Consider the following 18,743-nt stretch of genomic DNA (forward strand, 5'->3'; position numbering starts at 1 on the left):
TTTTTTTTTTTTTTTTTTTGAGATTCTTAACTTGAGTTCGTTTTTTTACTTGATTTTCTCAATACATACACCACGAACTATACTTTCCAACACTCATAAACACTTTACCGCAATATAATTATAGATTGTGATCCAAGACAATAACTCCATCTATATATTTGTAAATATGTTTTATTAAAAATCAATTTACAGCCACCATTACTGATTCTGATTGGGTTGATTAAAATACCAAAAATTTCCCAAGGATTCCTAGTAATTAATAAATGTTAAATTCAAAATAAATCAAAACGATGTCATCTGAAGCAGGGAGCTTGCCATATTTGTTTCAAGTAAATTGTATTTTTTTATTGAGTGTCCAAGAAGGGACTGGAAAATTGTATTATTTGCAGTAGCTGTCTTCAGTCAAAACAATGCCGTCAGAAGCGACTTCAGCTCCGGCGTCTCCTCCGCCACCACCACCGAACTTTTGGGGAGACATGCCGGAGGAAGAATACTACACTTCACAAGGATTGCGTAACACCAAATCATACTTCGAAACGCCCAACGGCAAGCTCTTCACTCAGAGCTTTTTACCGTTAGACGGTGAGATCAAAGGGACTGTGTACATGTCTCACGGCTACGGATCTGATTCTAGCTGGATGTTTCAGAAGATCTGTATCAGTTTCTCTACTTGGGGTTACGCTGTTTTCGCCGCCGATCTTCTTGGTCACGGCCGTTCCGATGGGATCCGCTGCTACATGGGTTCGCTCTCTATATATTTACTCTGTTTTGGAATCTTTGGGAACTCAAATTGTGATATACAAGTTAGAGACTTTAGGAGGAAGCATTGATGAAATTGCATGTAGAAGTTGGGATTTAGGAGCAAGACTTGAATTTGTTAACGTTTAGGCAAAAACAGAGAGTTAGGGATTTGCATCTACTCTGTTTTGAAATCTTTTTTTCTTATTTCTTTGGGAACTCAAAGTGCAATAGACAAGTTAGAGACTTAAGGAGGAAGCACTGATGTGTTACTTGAAATCTGAAATTGAGATTGCATGTAAAAGTTAGAGAATTAGGAAGAAGAGTTGAATGTGTTAATGTTTAGGCAAAAACAGAGAGATTACTTGAAATTTTGAAGAAAAATTAGGGTTTTTTTTTTTGTAATTGATAAGTTAAATTTACTATCTTTAGGGTTACTCAAGACATTTTTATGAATCTTGGTGATTAAAGATTGGATTTTTTTTTTTTTGGTTTTGGGTTTGTGGTTCTTTAGGTGATATGGAGAAAGTTGCAGCAACATCATTAGCTTTCTTCAAGCATGTGCGTTTTAGTGATCCGTATAAGAATCTTCCTGCTTTTCTCTTTGGTGAGTCTATGGGAGGTCTTGTGACGCTTCTAATGTATTTTCAATCCGAACCTGATACTTGGACTGGATTGATCTTTACGGCTCCTCTCTTTGTTATCCCTGAGGATATGAAACCAAGCAAGCCTCACCTTTTTGCTTACGGTCTTCTCTTTGGTTTGGCTGATACGTGGGCGGCAATGCCGGATAATAAGATTGTGGGGAAGGCTATTAAGGATCCGGTAAAGCTTAAGATCATCGCATCTAACCCGCAAAGGTACTGTTTCTTGGTAGCAAGCAGTGACTTTATTAGTAGTTTTGTGATATAATCAAGGTGTCATCAAGTACTCAAAACTTTGAGACTTTTACATTTTATCAATGTTTTGACAAAGTTTTGATCAATAAGAAGTTTGAAAAGTATGGATTTTGCTTTGCAGATACACAGGGAAGCCTAGAGTGGGAACAATGAGAGAGTTGCTGAGGAAGACCGAGTACGTTCAGGAGAACTTCGGGCGAGTTACTATTCCGGTATTTACGGCGCACGGGACAGCGGATGGAGTATCATGTCCTACATCGTCGAAGCTACTATATGAGAGGGCATCGAGCACTGATAAAACGTTGAAGATCTATGAAGGGATGTACCATTCGCTGATTCAAGGAGAGCCTGACGAGAACGTTGAGATTGTGTTGAAGGATATGAGAGAGTGGATCGACGAAAGGGTCAAGAGGTATGGATCTAAAACCGCTTGAAAAAGGTACATTTGTGTGTACAAGAACATGAAGAGAAGTGTATATTGATGTTATGATCCATATCTAAAGAAGATACAGAAGCCAAGAAATTCGTCTATTGATCCAACAAATGAGCAAGTACATATATATAGCGAGAGAGCCAAACTGAACTCTGAAATCTAGGAAAATCTATCTAGTATAACAACAAAGATACGTATAAGGAAGATACGAATAAGATACGAATATACTTTACCAACCAGAATCTACACTTAACTCCAATACCCCCCCTCAAGCTGGAGCATACAAGTTATGGATGCCTAGCTTGTGACGAAACCGCCAAAAACCCTCACGACCGATTGGTTTTGTAAAAATGTCAGCCAATTGATAAGTCGTTTGAACATGTTGTAACACAATATTCCTTGTGACCACCTCATCACGTACAAAATGACAATCATTCTCTATGTGCTTCGTCCGCTCATGAAACACCGGATTTGTCGCAATGTGAATTGCAGATTTACTATCACATCGAACAATCATAGGCTGTGTATGGCGTACTCCAAGCGTGTATAGCATGCGCTTTAACCATTTTAACTCTTGAACCAGATCAGCCATCGCTCGATATTCGGATTCAGCAGAAGATCTACTCACCGTTTTCTGCTTTCTTGTCTTCCACGAGACCGGTGACTCACCAAACTGAACAAAATAACCTGTGACCGAGCGACGAGAATAAGGACATCGGGACCAGTCTGCATCACACCATCCCGTGATTTGGAAGTCTGTATTAGCCCTTAGCAAGATACCCTGACCTGGATCAGACTTTAAATACTTGACAACTGGTAAAGCCGCTTGCCAGTGATCTTCCCTGGGTTCTTGCATAAACTGCGCCAAAATGTGAACTGAAAAAGCTAAATCAGGTCGTGTGACTCCTAGGTAGATAAGCCTGCCTAACAAACGCCTATATGGCTTTGGATCCTCAAGCAAAGGCGATGAGTTAAATGCCAAACCATGATTTTCCTCCAAAGGAAAAGCTATAGGCTGAGCTCCTAGATAGCCTGTTTCCAAGATAATGTCCAAAGCATACTTTCGTTGGCAAAGATAAAAACCAGATTCATTCCGTGCAACTTCGATACCTAAAAAATATTTCAAAAACCCCAAATCCTTCATATGAAACTTTGCAGATAAGTACTCTTTGAACTGATTCGTAGCTTTCTCGCAGCTCCCTGTGATGATCAAATCATCCACATAGACAAGGATATGCAAACGTGTAGAGCCTTTCGCATATGTAAACAACGAATAATCTCCTAGTGCTTGTGTAAAACCATATGCTAGCAAAGCTGTTGATAATTTGGCAAACCAACATCTAGGTGCTTGTTTAAGGCCATACAAGGATTTTCGAAGTCTGCATACCTTATTTTTATCTTCAGTCTGATAACCAGGAGGCAATCTCATATAAACTTCTTCTTCCAGGTCCCCATGAAGGAAAGCATTGTGTACATCCATCTGATGTACATGCCAACCATGCTTTGCCGCAATATCCAAAAATAAGCGAACTGTTCCCATTTTAGCCACAGGAGCGAAGGTCTCACCGTAATCAACTCCTTCCTTTTGCATGTTCCCCATTGCTACTAACCTTGCCTTATATCTCTCCACCGTTCCATCTGATTTAAATTTGACTTTGAAAACCCAATGACTACCAATTGTTTTCTTGCCCGGAGGTAAATCTTCAACCGTAAACGTGTTATTCTCCTCCAATGCACCATACTCTGAACCAACCGCTTTGCGCCAGCGGTCATCTGTCATTGCTTCCTTAAAGGATTTGGGCTCGACCTCAGAGATAACAGCCGCTATATAAGCGATATGTGATTCAGAAAAACGATGTACATCATCGTGATTTGCAATCGGGTATGCAACCGTACAATTCACTTCCTCCGTTGGTTGCTTCACTGATTTTTGCACAACATAGTCCTTCAACTTAACTGATTGAGTCTTTTTACGTTGACCTTTGCCTAGCTGGGATTGAATTGGAGGCTCCGTATCTGGTAAACATGACGAAGAAGATGAAGTGTTCAAACTGGGCTCATTAATCAAGTTTTCATTTTGGGCCGCAGGTAAAGGCCCAATTGGTGTGATTGTTTCTCTTAGTGGACTCGGTGCAGGATTGATTAAAGGGGTAAGCCTTGGACCCAAATCTTCTTCCAAAACAATACCTTCAGATATCGGTGCCCATAAAACCTGACCATCTTCTTCTTCGTCGACGAGAGGCAAGGTTGTTTCTGGTGAGAATGGAAACTTTGACTCTGAAAACACAACATCACGAGATACAAAGAATTCCATCTTCTCAAGATCATACAATCGCCAACCCTTTTTTCCATGTGGGTATCCCATGAAAGCACATCTACGACTTCTTGATTCAAACTTATCACCTCCATGACCAATATTATGAGCATAGCAGAGACTACCGAAGACCCTGAGATGATCATACGACGGTGGTTTGTTGAAGATGCGTTCAAAAGGCGTTATATTGCCGAGAACAGAACTTGGAGTTCTATTAATCAGATAACCAGCAGTTAAAACACACTCTCCCCAGAATTCAATTGGGAGATTTGCCTGAAACCGCAGAGCTCTTGCAACGTTTAGGATATGTCTGTGTTTTCTCTCCACCCTGCCATTCTGTTGTGGAGTAGATACACACGAAGTCTCATGTATTACGCCATTACTCCCAAGAAATCAGTTAGTGAAACAAATTCTGAACCATTATCACTTCTGATACTTTTGACATCAGAGTTAAATTGGCGTTTGGTAAGAGCAAAGAAATTCTTCAATCGAACAGAGGCTTCTCCTTTGTGATTTAGCAAATAAAGCCAAACCCCTCTTGAGTAGTCATCAACTATTGTCAAGAAATATCTTGCTCCAGAATGAGAAGGTACTCGATATGGACCCCAAATGTCAACATGAATTAACTCAAAAATCTTGGATGTTTTATTCAAACTTATTGGAAAGCAATCTCGGGTCTGTTTTGCTCTAAGACAAACATCACATGTTTTATTCAAACTAGCTACTGAAACAGAATGATTAACAAAAGGAAGCATTCCCACAACTTGTGCAGACGGATGTCCCATCCTGTTATGCCACATCTCTAATGTGTTTTCCTCTCTTGTTGTGACAGCAGCAACGACCTCCGTACCACACAAGAGAAATGTCCTTCCAAATCGTTTACCAGCTCCAATCACCATCCTCGTAGGTCGGTCCTGAACAACCAGAAAATTGTCAGCCATCTGAATGACACACTTGTTTTCATCCATCAACTGTCCCAAAGAAATCAAATCCGACTGAAACCCTTCTACAAAGTAGACTGACTGAAGCATCAGATTAGAACCAATACGAATAGACCCTTCCTTACGTGAAACTTTTTCTCTCCCATCAGCCAAGATTATCAAAACAGGTGACATATCTTTTACATCAACTAAGCTATCAAATCGGCCGGTTAAATGGTGAGAAGCACCTGTGTCCATTATCCAAGTAGGAAAAGAAGACTTACCCGAAGCTTTTTCCACTGGAGTGTCCTTGTTTGTGTTCACGGCGTTGAGAATGGTCTTAAGAGAGCTCCATTGTTGATCGGTTAATCCCGTGACTCCATCCCGATCCTTGTCCGTGATTACATGATTCACATGCTCACGACCCGGTTGTTCCACATTTGGAACACTCACTCTGTTGGCATAAACTTGGCCTCTACCTCTGCCTCCACCAGAGGTTCCTCCACCACGACCCCTTCCTTGCAATGTGCGACCCTTAGGCCTGTCACCCCACCATTCAGGATAGCCAATCACAGCGTAACAGTTCTCCGCAGTATGACCAAACCGATTACACAGCTTACAAGTTCCAGCTTTTTCCTTCTCATCAATTCTGAACTTTGGCTTTGTGTGAACCGCAAATGACACCACCTCCGGTTTTTCTTCACCACTCAGCCGCAGATCCTCCTCCTGTCTAACAATGTTGTAGACCTCTTCTAGAGGTTGGACAGGAACACGTGCTACAAGGCTTGAACGAACCGCCCGAAAGTGATCATCAAGACCACACAGAAACTGATGCACCTTGTCTTCCTCCCGATCAGCTTCCTGTGCCGTACCAAGATCACACGTACACTGCCCACATTTGCAAACACGTATAGGCCGGTAAGCAGCAAGACTGTCCCATATGCGAGTCAGTTTCCCATAGTAAGCCTCGATTGCAAGTCCTCTCTGTTTGCAACAAGCTAACTCAGATTTGATTTGCTGAATTCTCGATCCATTCATCACAGCAAACCGTTTCTTCAAATAATCCCAGAGATCTTTGGCAACATCTCTGTGGGATATAGTTGATCGCAACATTGGATCAATACTCATTTTGATCCAAGACACGATCAAAGCTTGGATTGTCCACCAATCCTCCAAGTCAGTGGATCCTTCTGCAGGTCGAGCAATGGATCCATCCAAGAAACCAAATTTCTTGCGAGACGTCAACGCCGTCTTCATGCCGCAAGCCCATTCATCATAATTAGTTCCCTTCAGAAGAGGATGAGAGATCACCGCTCCTGGATTGTCAGCCGAGGTCAGGTCATAAGGTGAGATGGTTCTTCTCACCTCCACAGTTGCCGTAGCAGTCCCAGTTGGCATCGGATTCGCAGCAGTTGTTGGATTCGTCGCCATAATATCAATTCAAGAACGAAATTCAAAAAAATTTAGTGTCAGGCTCTGATACCATAAAGAAGATACAGAAGCCAAGAAATTCGTCTATTGATCCAACAAATGAGCAAGTACATATATATAGCGAGAGAGCCAAACTGAACTCTGAAATCTAGGAAAATCTATCTAGTATAACAACAAAGATACGTATAAGGAAGATACGAATAAGATACGAATATACTTTACCAACCAGAATCTACACTTAACTCCAATAATATCGTTGATTTGATTTGTTTTCTTGTCTGTTGTAATGCAAGACCAGGACTCTTGTGATGTAGTAACCTATATATATCATGCATTACAGTTTACAGACATTATACTATCATCTCTAAATTTTGGATTAACCTATACAAGATTTGACATAATGATCATGGAATCAACATAAACGTATAATTTTTTTTGTGGTTTTTTTTTTGCTTGTGGTTATGGTTGTGAATCTTGTGATTGCGAATTATTATAAACAACACAAGGGGGACACAAAAAAAAAAAATTATAATCAAAACGGGACCATACAGTATTGAATATTATGTAGGCTTCATCTTCAAAAGAGAAGATGTTTAAGTTTCTTTTGTCTATTTTTTTTTTACTCTGTTTTTATCTATACGTACATTATTGTCCTAGGGAATATATAAGACACGTCCACGTTCCCATCTTTGTACCTATTGATGTTATCATTTTTGGCATTATAAGGAGGGCAAGATTTTGTCTTTCTCTTTATCTCTATCTTCTCCTCAGCCTCTCAATCCTGTCCAACGGTAGGATTCTGTCACCAACCAGTCGTTTGGCCCATCTCATATCTTTTTTAGTCATGTAAACGTGTAGTTACCTGGTAAGACTTCCACGTTACGTTCTTCATCCCTTCAACTTGAATCATATTTAAGTTTGTGGCTTTCATACATCATTTTTAGTATACCACTTATTTACGTTTTAAATTCTTGATTTCGTTATTTTTTTCCATTAAAAGATTTTACGTTTTCATAAAGTGATTCCAATCCAATGTATGAAGTCGTTAATCTATGAAAACTACTTTGTAAAGACATTTTGCAAGTACAACTTATTCATATGTTTCTGCTATTGTATTTTTGCTATTCAAAACTGATATATGTGTCACCACCAAATGTTTTAGGGACAAATCAACTTAGTCTACTAGTTTTGTATAAATTTGGTAGAGGGAGACTTGAGTTTTATATGATGGCTTTAACCACCTACATTGTTGAAGTTATTACATGAAAAGCCACCTAGCGCTGACTGACATAACACATGAAGAATGTAGCATTCATTGATTTCAAGAGAGCTAGACGAGAACGATGATGAGGGAAATAACTCAATAAGAGACTGGATGGATGAAAGGGTTAAGAAGTATAGATCCAACTAAAACCGCTTCAAACCTACATTTGTGTTACAAGAATATGAATATAAATGTATATTGATATTATAATCCATGACTTTGTTTTGTTTTCTGATGTAATAACCTATATACAAGAGCTTACGAAAATCCCATTTTGTCATCTATAGGATGAGACAACGAGCATGGAAACAAAATTGAAAAGGTACAATCTTTTTGTTAATTTTTGGCTCTTGCGATGTGTGATAACAGTAACACACGCGACAAGGTCATCGTGTAATAGTTGCAATAGAACCATACAAATATAGAATACAATGTTAATGTGGTCCTTATCATCAAAATTGAAGAATCGAAGATGTTTAATTTAATATTATGTCTTTTCTCTGATTTCCGACTATATTTTTGTCCTAGAAACTATTTGGAACACGTCCATCCATGTTCCCACGTTTGTCGTTTCTACGTTTTCCTTCTCTAAATTTATGTATCTTTTCTAAATATGCATTCTCTTTCCATTTAGTACAGAAGATTTTGTCTTCCTCTTCATCACTATCTTCTTTTCAGCCTCTCAGCCTCTCATTCATGATGTCCAACGGTAGGATTATATCCTTCAAACAGCTATATGGCCCATCTGATCACCTCATATCAATGTTCCGTGTCGTTTAAATATTGCATTAACCCTAGTTAAATCATATCGAAAAAACATCTTGTAATTGTTTTAGTATAATTTGTTCATCTCAAAAATGTTACCACAACCATATCGCTGTTCATGTGACATATACCACGAAAATTTCAGAAACAATTATACTAGTTTGTTTTAAGTTGGTTGAGCGAGACATTGAATTTAAGGTTAACATAATTCCCAAAACTCAAAATTCATATAAAGTTTGTGCCTTTCATGCATAATGAAAAATTCCAAAAAAATGAAAATCTCAATAAATTTCATTTGGATTTCTGCAATCTAAGTTGATTGTTTTTATAGGAAATGGCAAGAATTTGTTCTTTCCTTTGGAATTTTACATTGGAGTCATGATGAGACGATGACGTTTCAATGTAAGACTTTTCAAGAAACAGAGCAAACGTAAACTAAATTGCTTACACACTCCATAAAACTAAGTACAAAGTAACCCCACTTTTACACACACATACACTACACAACTTCCACCGTGATAAGACCAAAGACATGGTGGACAAAACATCTTCGCCGGAGTCTGCCACCATCTCCACCAAATCTCCGTCAAACTCCACCGGAAAAATAGAGTGTTCTTTGTTCGACGATGGTTGCATTCTTGACATTGATTATTTCGTTAACACCATCGCCGGAATCAAATCCAAAGGTGTTCGTCCTGATCTCATCGGCTCCATCATCGTTCATTACGCTTCCACGTGGCTTCCTGACCTCTCAGACGTAGTCCAAAACCCTGATGATCCGCAACCGCAACAGCAATCAGAGAGCTTCTCTGTTACTGCCTTCGTCATGAAGAAACGTTTCTTAGTCGAAACACTAATCGGAATCATCCCACCGGAGAAAGATTCCGTTCCTTGTAACTTCCTCCTTCGTCTTCTCAGAACTGCCAACATGGTCGGAGCAGATTCAAATTACAAGACCGAGCTCGAGGCTAAGATTTCATGGCAGCTTGACCAAGCTTCCCTCAAGGAGCTAATGATACCTTCGTTTAGTCACACATGCGGGACATTGCTTGACGTTGAGCTCGTGACTCGGTTGGTTAAGAAATTTACGGGACTAGACTACGAAGGAGTCAAATCTGGTGCTTCCCTTGTTAAAGTAGCGAAGCTCGTGGACTCTTACTTAGCCGAAGCCGCTTTAGATGGTGATTTAAGCCTCCCGGAGTTTATGTCTCTCGCCGAAGCTCTCCCTTACCATGCTCGTGCAAATGAAGATGGGTTATACCGAGCAATTGACACTTATCTCAAGGTAAATATTAAGTTAAATGGGACTCCTACAGTCCTACTCAAAACGAATTGACAATGAGTAGACTGGTCCAATACCACATTTATATTATTTTTTATCCTCTCCTACTTGGGATGTGAGAGTCCTTATATTAGAGAGTTTGAAATCTTGAAGCCTAATTTTTGGTGGCTTTGATTCATATTATTTTTTGGGTTTTATTGTTTAGGCACATCCTAAAGTGACAAAGCAAGAAAGGAAGAGACTTTGTGGACTAATAGACAGCAAGAAGCTATCAATGGAGGCATCTCTTCACGCTGCACAGAACGATCGTTTACCGGTTAGAACTATTCTACAAGTTCTGTTCTCTGAGCAGACAAAGCTGAGTCATCGCAGCAACAACAACATTGACTGGAGTGGCTCATCGTTCAGTGGCGTTAGGAGCAGCCCTAACCCTTCTGGTTCACACTACTCAGAGTCTGGTCCTGCGCGGTGCATGTCCAAACGTGAGATAAATGTTCAGCACGCAGAGATAAGAAGGTTGAGAGAGGATATGGCAAACCTGAAAAGCCAGTGTGAAGCGATGCAAACGCAGTTACATAAGCTTATTGAGAAGAAAGGTACGTGTACTAGTGGTAAGAAAGGGTTTTTTAGGTGGACGAAGTTGGGATTTAGGAGCGGTTTAAGTGTAAGCGTTGTGGAAAATACAAATGGTGATCAAGAGTTTGGTGGTAATGGAGAAGATGATGAGTTTGAGTATGTGACTCAGACTCCTGGTAATATGAAGACGAAGCTTGTTAAAGGAAGAACACCTTCTAGGTGGAGAAATTCTATGTCTTGATGAAAATTAAACAGTCTTTATCGTCTGTAGTTATTTCTATTGTTGTTGTTTTAGTCCTTGTTTCTTAAACCTAACTCTTCGTACATTTTTGGTAAGGTCATATAATAAAGTCATATCGATGGCTTGTGGGTCAAGTTTCTTAAATGGTTTTATCTTCACTGAAACTCTCTTCGATTCTTGTACATCTATGTAGTTTCTCTGTTATATCATAATCACCTAATTTCTTATCTTCGAAACCTAGAGGAGGTTTTCAGAACATTTTCTCTGGTTCTTTCACGGTCTCCAATTTCCCAATGCTGCCTCACTGGCTATATGGGCCAAATATTTTGGCCCAAACGACAATATCAGCACTCAAACTTATTTGTCGTTGAAATAAACTTTTTTTTATATGTACGAATGAAATTGGGAGTAACTTATGGTTCGAAAGTTCGAAACAATAAAAGAGTAGAAAAGAAAACTAGAAGTAAAGTCAAGGTCAATGGGATCGCACTTAAAAGTTAAAACATACATATCCCGTCGAACACGTCTCCTGGTCCTCCATCTTTAAGTCAAGTCAACCACTCACTTAACAAGTTGAACCAACCACAATTAAAAGTTTTTTTCTTTTTTTCTTCCTAACAACGTTGTGATATTAAAATCAGTTATACACTTATACTTAAGATAAGAATTTTATATATTCAAAAACTCTAGGTCCTAATTAGACGTCCAGAAAAGATTTAGTGTCTAAACCAATTAGTCGGGATTGTTTTCGCATTTTTTCTATTACATAACAGAAAAATAGAAAAAATGTTAAATAATATTTTAAAATTTATTTTACCATTTTTTGATTGCTAAAAATAAATTTAAATATATTAATCAAATGATGAGCTGATTAATCAAACGTCTAAAAAATATATCAATTGGCTAGACGATTTTCGCCCGCTTAAACATATTTTTTGATGAAACGCTTAAATAAATGTGTTAAGAAATGGTAGACGGTTGATTAGAAAAAAAATCAAATTTTATTTATTATTTATAAAAAATATTAGAGGAAATGATTGGAGAGGGATTTCTAAAATTTATTTAAATTATTAGAGATTCAATGCAAATTGCAAAATGTTGGAGTAGTATAATTATTTGTTTGACAAAAAAATTAATTAAGGGGAGATAAATGTTCAAATAAATTAAAAGAAAATTCCAAAGACTTTTCTCTGTTCACTGTTCTGCTGCTTAATGCTTTAACTACGAGTGTAATCATCTCTCTCCACTCTTTCGATCTATATCAGTCTTCGTCACCAGTGATGTAACTCTTTCACCAAATCGAATAATCCCATAGAAAACCCATCAACCAATCTTCACTACTCCTCTTCCCTTTCAATCAAAGTTTCAATCTTTGTCCTAAAAAAACAAAAAATCAATTGTCGCGACTCGCAAAGTTCCTGTCTTTTTTTTTTCTTTCTCCAGACCAAAGAAGGCTTCCACTGTTCTTGTCACTATGAAAACGGTAATAAAGCTCCTTCCTTTGATCTTTCTAACATTTTTTGGGTTCTTCTCTTCTCTTGTAATTGCTTCCTTCTCGGAGTTAGAGTCCGCTCCTGTTTTTGAATCAATCGGCGATGAATCATCATCATCATCATCATCATCCGCACCTAAGATTAGTTACGATCGGATCAATGAAGTGAAGCGTAAGTGCAAATCTTATTTATCTTCAGCTTCTGAATTGAAGCTCGAAGACCTCTCCATGGCTCCAAGAAAATCCAAAAAAAGACTCAGCTTTCGATACGGAGATTGGAATCAAGATTCTGGTGATTCTCCGATTCTACCGTTTGATTCGACGAACACACCTAAGAACTCGTCGACGAAGCCTATGAATCTTGTTTCTTTCTCAGTCACAGATCTAGATCTCCCACATCGAACCAAGAGATACGTAGGCGTCAATGGTGTTATGCTACTCGCGATCACAATGTTCAACGAGTTGCCAAGCTTGAGATCTTACTATGGGATCCGTGAGTTTGAGTTATGGCCTAGTCACACTCAGCTTAAGATCTCGTTTCAAGGGGTTTATTTTGAGAACGGTGGTGATGATGATGAGAGAGTTTTGTGTATGCTTGGTGAAACAATGTTGCCTTCTCGTGACGAATCTGAGTCTTCTTCTACTGATCCATGGAAATGGGTTAAGGAACATGACACACCTCCGCTATTACAAGATGATCAGATTCTTCTTCTTCTTCGGTATCCGAAAAGATTCACACTGACTAAAAGAGTGATCAGAGGAGAGCTTACAAGTCTAAACCAGAAGCCTAGTCTTAAGTTTTTCGACAAGATTCATCTGTCTTCTCAGCTTGGGAAATCTGTTCGGTACGATTTCGTCTCTGACGATTTGGTATCAAAGGCTTGTGATCCGTATCCTTATAAAAACGAAACCTTTACCAGTTCTGGAAGTGGTATCAATGTCTATAAAGGGAAAGGCTTCTGTGATCTTCTCCAAAGAGTTGCTAACCGTTCGCCACTCACCGTTGTACCTAACTGGAAATGTAACGGTACAGATGAGTACTGCAGCAAATTAGGTCCGTTTGCGTCTGATGGAGATATTAAATCAACTGATGGTAGCTTTAAAGATGTGAAGTTGTATATGCAGAACATACATTATGAGGAAACTGCAGCTCGGTCTGAAACAGATGCTGTTACAAAAGTCTCAGCGGTTTTTCGCGCTGTTCATCCGAATGAGAATCTTTACATTTCAGGGTTGAGGTCAGGGATAGACAATATGACGGTTACAGCTGAAGGGATGTGGAAGCCTTCGAGCGGGCAGTTATGTATGGTTGGGTGCAGGAGTGGTCAGGTAGATGGCTGTAACGCTCGTGTTTGTTTGTATATTCCAACTACTTTTTCGATAAGGCAGCGAAGTATACTCGTTGGAACGTTCTCTTGCTTAAATACTGAAAAGAACTTGACTCCTTCTTTCTCCCCTTTATCCTTTGAGAAGCTTGTGGAGCCTATGGATATGCAGAACTACTTCCAGTCTTCGGATTCGAAACCGTTTTATAGTTACTCCAAGTTAGACAAAGCTGGTGCTATCCTTGAGAGAAACCAAGAGTTCTCTTTCGGAACCATAATCAAGAAGTCTGTAATGTGGTTTCCAAAGTTGGAAGATTCTGATGATTTGCTTACAAGTCTTTCTCATTTAGCTGAGGACTTGACTTTTCATACCCCTGCATTTACTGACAAGCTGGCCTCAGGGACTAACTTCGGCATGGATGTTCTCTCGCTCGGTCCTTTATTCGGACTTTTCTGGCGTACGATGAACGTTTCCATTCCACAACAGACTACTCCTTACCGCACAAAAGCTGAGTACACTGAGAAACAGCTTCTGCTCAATGTATCAGCTCAAATGTCACTTACAGGGGAAAATTTTGGTAACTTCTCTGTTATTTACTTGGAAGGTCTTTACGATGAGCATGTTGGGAGAATGTATCTTGTTGGATGCAGAGATGTGAGAGCTTCTTGGAAAATTTTGTTCGACAGTGCTGATCTTGAAGCTGGGCTGGATTGTTTGATCGACGTTGTGGTTTCTTATCCACCCATCAAATCACGTTGGTTGGCTGATCCAACTGCTAAGGTTTCTATATCCAGCAGAAGACCAGAAGATGATCCTCTCTATTTTAAACCGGTTAAGCTGAAAACAACTCCTATCTTTTACAGAAGGCAACGTGAAGACATTCTTTCTCGTGCAGGCGTTGAAGGGATCCTTAGGGTTCTCACTCTTACATTCTCTATCGGTTGCATCACTAGCCAGCTTTTTTACGTCGGTAGCAATACAGACTCGCTTCCTTTTGTTTCGCTTGTAATGCTAGGAGTTCAAGCTCTAGGGTATAGCTTGCCGTTGATCACTGGAGCTGAGGCTCTCTTTAAAAGAAAACAAGCTTCAGCAACAACGTATGAACCACCTTCATTTGAGCTACAGAGAAGTCAATGGTTCAATGTGATTGATTACACTGTGAAGCTACTTGTGATGGTCTGCTTCCTACTAACTCTAAGGCTTTGTCAGAAAGTGTGGAGGTCTCGTGCAAGATTGCTCACTCGAACACCTCAAGAACCGCATAAAGTTCCAAGTGATCGCCGTGTGCTCTTCATTGCCTTGATCTTACACGCACTAGGATACATACTTGCTCTGATTCTACATCCAGCAAGAACAGATAGATTAGTTGTTGGAAGTTACGCACCTGCTGTTTCGAATTGGTGGCAAACCGAAACAGAGGAGTATATTGGTTTGGTTCAAGATTTCTTTTTGCTCCCTCAGGTTATTGCTAATGTTATGTGGCAGATTGATTCACAGCAGCCACTAAGGAAGCTATACTACTTTGGGATCACTCTTGTCAGGCTTTTCCCTCACGTCTATGACTACATCATTGGTTCTGTTCCTGATCCTTACTTCATGGGAGAAGAACACGAGTTTGTTAATCCGAACTTTGAATTCTTCTCTAAGTTTGGGGATGTCGCGATACCTGTTACTGCGATACTACTTGCTGTCATTGTGTTTGTTCAGCAGAGATGGGACTATGACAAGCTTTCCCAAGCTTTAAGCTTTGGATGGTTTAGGATTCTCCCTTCTCGTTCTGTTAAGTATGAGAGAGTAATGTCTGAATCCGAAATGGTTTCTGGAGTCCGTGTCAATGGAAATCGCAGTGATGATGAATGATTTTGTGTATTAGTTGTTGTATGATTACACACCAAGAAATGGATGTGTCCTTGTTGTGACTTAACGTGCAAGTTTGTATATATGTTTTCCAGAGTAAGATTACACTTATTTTTTTTTTCTTTTTAAGATTATTACATTTTCACAATATGAAACTTTAGATAGTGGATACATACATAGCTGAAGCGATTCAAATACCACAATAGGCTTTGATAGGACACTCTGATTTGAAACCTGTGTCGGTACGGTAGAATCGAAGAAGACCGAGATGATCAAATGGCTTATACAAGAGAGGATGTTGATGATCAATTAGCTCTTCTGGTACTTGAAGAGTTCCATTGTTGAATGCAAACATCGCAAGAGAGTATCTGTCTGTTTCACCGCTCACTAGAACTTGGTGTCGTGGAGACCAAACCCTATCGTTGCTCCATGCCTAAAGGTATATATATACACTTAAATTAGTTCAATTTATGTTTTGTATACGGTTTAATTTTGTATTTATAACCTAACGTTACCTTAAATGCATCGCCTGCGAACACCATGAAGAGTGAAGGTGATGATAGATTGATTTTGATTCGCTCTCCCTCTCTAGTTTCCATTTCAAGCCCATTGACTTGGTCCTGGTGAAGTATTGTTGTAAAACTCTTGTCTGTGTGTGTAACAAATCCTAAAGTAGGGTTTTCATTGTTTGGTGCACAATTCTTCAGCATGCGGAGAAGGTAAGTTGTTGATTCCATGTATGGATTGTAGTACTTCTCGACGTTATAGCTCTCGAAAACCATCTGAATCACCATTTGATCAAGCTTGGCTGCAAACTCCGCATACTTATGCAAACATTCACTAAAACAAACCAAGCAAAGTTGAACGTTTATTTATATATCAGAAAACAATAGGTGAGGATACTAAAATGAATCGGATCCTTTAATAAGTACATACCTAAAATGTTCATTTCCTTGCGGCCACATCAAACCTGTGAAGCTTCTGGTTGCTTCTAACGAAGTGGCATTATCAATGCCAAGACTTTCATGAAGATGAAGAGTTGGAATCTGACCAACGTATCCACTTAAAGGCTTATCGTATTTGTTCTTCATTTTGGTATGGGTCGGAAGATCAAACAAGTCGACCAAAGAACCAAAGACTTGATCAAGAAGATCTAACGGAGTCTTGTTTTGAAGATCTATGATGAAACATCCATATTTTTCAAGTGCTTGTGTAATGTTCTTGCTTGTTGATTCCCAATATTTCGTGCCTGGTTTCAAATCTTCTCTTGAGAAATCTAAGGTGAGAATTTTACAAGACATTTTTTTTTATAAATAATTTGTTTGTTAAATTATATATATATATATATTGGTGGCCTTTTTGGTGGATCATTTCTTATGTTTATATAATGTTAAGACTATTGTGGATGGAAATATTCTCTGAGATGAAAATGGATTTAGGTGTTCCTTAAAAGACAAATCTTGCTTCTTAGGTTTCAATTATTCGTTTTATAAATGAAAACAAAATGTTTCTTTAGTAATATTACTACTCACCGGTAGTGCTATAACAAGTCACCGAATCCATGGACCACATTATAAACTATGTTATCGAGTCGGGATTACAGTTGCGATTTGTTTTTCCAATCCATGGACCACATTATAAACCGCTATGTGCAGAATAAAACGATTAAAACAAAATTTATATGGATAAAATTATTATCTGAAATCTAAGATCCGTAATCAACATAGATGGTTTTAATACTTATAATTTATCTAATTCAAATTTTTATATCATTTGTGCGGTTTCAATGGATTCCTAAGTACTTATACATGTAAGGAAAAAACAATATTTTTAAATTTAAAATTCTACGTGTTAGAAAAAAGTCAATATAAATTATGAATAAACAGAAATGGGATTTATAAGTATTTAATAACATTTAATTCATAGTTGGTATTTACTATTAATAATCAACAATTACGTAATCTAAATTTGTATGGACTTTCTTTTAATATAACAGGAAAATGATTAATTAAAAAAAATCAATTTGTTTTTTTAAAGAAAAAATATACATTCAAACTAAATGGCTACAATTTTTGATATTTAATGAATATATTTTTGGTATGTAAATGTTAAAATATGGTACTACTATTTTTACTAATTTAATTAGATATTAGATTTTATAATACTAAATTTGAAATGTTTATAAAAGTACATGTTAAAAAAAGAGATGCACATTGTTAAAATTCTGAAAATAACAAATAGTTTTAATTTATTATATGAATTTTGAATAAAATTTATAATAGCATAGATGTAATTAGTATTAACTAATGAGGGTTATTTGCTAAAATGTATCTTGAGGTATTTGGCGACGACACTTCAGCATCTTTTCAAGAATGCTTCTCTATTAATATATAGGGGATTAGACTAATATAAGTATGGTTCGATCATTTAATACGATTTTGGTTCTAAAACATATTTATGCATTAATTAAATGAATTCTTGCTTAACAAAGAAAGCAAATTACCATTCTATTCATATAAATATCGTTATAAAGAGCTTTTTTTTCTTGTTGCTCATTTCATATTTGACCGCCCATATAAATTTACAATAATATAAAACTCATTACTGATGTAAAAGAAATATAAATATATAAAATCATTATACTCCCTCTGGGTTTTTTTAGTTGTCATTTTAGAGTTAATTTTTTGTTTTATATTACTTGTCGTTTTGTATATACGATGCAATTTGATGAATTAAATTTCCAATTTTATCCGTAATTGTTAGTTTTTTTTAATATTTATATCAAATGAAATAGTATATTAATGAAAGGTTAAATAGAAAATTTTGATAGTTTTATTAATATGTGTAAAATTGCATAGAACGACAAATAATATAAATCAGAGGGAGTATACGCAACAAATTCTCTATAAATAACAAATGCTTCTCACAAATACAAGAAAGGTCAAATTAGAAATAAAGTATCCAAATATGAAATCAATCTTGAAGACTACTAATTTCAACGCCTCAACGCCTCCACGAGGGAAGATATTGAAATTACAGATTTTACCCCGATTCTCCAAATAGGTAAATCTTCAGCGGGAAAACTCTCGCAACACCAAAATTCATTGACTTGTTCATCGAAGACCTTTTGGTGTGCTACAGGATCTCCTTTGCTTTCGCATGTCTGACGCATGTAGGGACCAAACAACGTAGTAATCTCATCAAG

At 37.9% G+C, this 18,743-nt stretch overlaps 4 protein-coding genes across 4 annotated transcripts; 3 read left to right on the plus strand and 1 right to left on the minus strand.

Annotated features, from left to right (window-relative positions):
* On the plus strand, positions 313–2,168 carry LOC104758602 (caffeoylshikimate esterase-like). Its single transcript, XM_010481495.2, has 3 exons — positions 313–741; positions 1,253–1,598; positions 1,759–2,168. The coding sequence occupies exons 1-3, from the start codon at positions 411–413 to the stop codon at positions 2,069–2,071; spliced, it is 990 nt and encodes a 329-aa protein (XP_010479797.1). The 5' UTR covers positions 313–410; the 3' UTR covers positions 2,072–2,168.
* LOC104758603 (root phototropism protein 3-like) lies at positions 9,197–11,090 on the plus strand. The gene is made up of 2 exons (XM_010481496.2): positions 9,197–10,049; positions 10,252–11,090. Exons 1-2 carry the CDS (start codon positions 9,297–9,299, stop codon positions 10,861–10,863), a joined length of 1,365 nt encoding a protein of 454 aa, XP_010479798.1. The 5' UTR covers positions 9,197–9,296; the 3' UTR covers positions 10,864–11,090.
* Positions 12,084–15,653, plus strand: LOC104758604. Its single transcript, XM_010481497.2, has one exon. It carries the CDS (start codon positions 12,338–12,340, stop codon positions 15,539–15,541), a length of 3,204 nt encoding a protein of 1,067 aa, XP_010479799.1. The 5' UTR covers positions 12,084–12,337; the 3' UTR covers positions 15,542–15,653.
* On the minus strand, positions 15,539–16,839 carry LOC104758605 (2-oxoglutarate-dependent dioxygenase AOP3-like). Its single transcript, XM_010481499.2, has 3 exons — positions 16,475–16,839; positions 16,054–16,378; positions 15,539–15,971 (listed from the first exon to the last, which is right to left on the minus strand). The coding sequence occupies exons 1-3, from the start codon at positions 16,837–16,839 to the stop codon at positions 15,729–15,731; spliced, it is 933 nt and encodes a 310-aa protein (XP_010479801.1). The 3' UTR covers positions 15,539–15,728.

This window comes from Camelina sativa, chromosome 17 (assembly GCF_000633955.1).
Source record: "Camelina sativa cultivar DH55 chromosome 17, Cs, whole genome shotgun sequence".
In the NCBI taxonomy this organism is placed as follows: Eukaryota; Viridiplantae; Streptophyta; class Magnoliopsida; order Brassicales; family Brassicaceae; genus Camelina; species Camelina sativa.

Coding starts and splice junctions, on each gene's coding strand:
- LOC104758602 (XM_010481495.2), top strand. CDS start 411: ATGCCGTCAGAAGCGACTTCAGCTCCGGCGTCTCCTCCGCCACCACCA. Junction 742..1,252: donor TGGGATCCGCTGCTACATGG/GTTCGCTCTCTA, acceptor GTGGTTCTTTAG/GTGATATGGAGAAAGTTGCA. Junction 1,599..1,758: donor ATCGCATCTAACCCGCAAAG/GTACTGTTTCTT, acceptor TTTGCTTTGCAG/ATACACAGGGAAGCCTAGAG.
- LOC104758604 (XM_010481497.2), top strand. CDS start 12,338: ATGAAAACGGTAATAAAGCTCCTTCCTTTGATCTTTCTAACATTTTTT.
- LOC104758603 (XM_010481496.2), top strand. CDS start 9,297: ATGGTGGACAAAACATCTTCGCCGGAGTCTGCCACCATCTCCACCAAA. Junction 10,050..10,251: donor CAATTGACACTTATCTCAAG/GTAAATATTAAG, acceptor TTTATTGTTTAG/GCACATCCTAAAGTGACAAA.
- LOC104758605 (XM_010481499.2), bottom strand. CDS start 16,839: ATGTCTTGTAAAATTCTCACCTTAGATTTCTCAAGAGAAGATTTGAAA. Junction 16,379..16,474: donor CAAGGAAATGAACATTTTAG/GTATGTACTTAT, acceptor GGTTTGTTTTAG/TGAATGTTTGCATAAGTATG. Junction 15,972..16,053: donor TCGCAGGCGATGCATTTAAG/GTAACGTTAGGT, acceptor ATATACCTTTAG/GCATGGAGCAACGATAGGGT.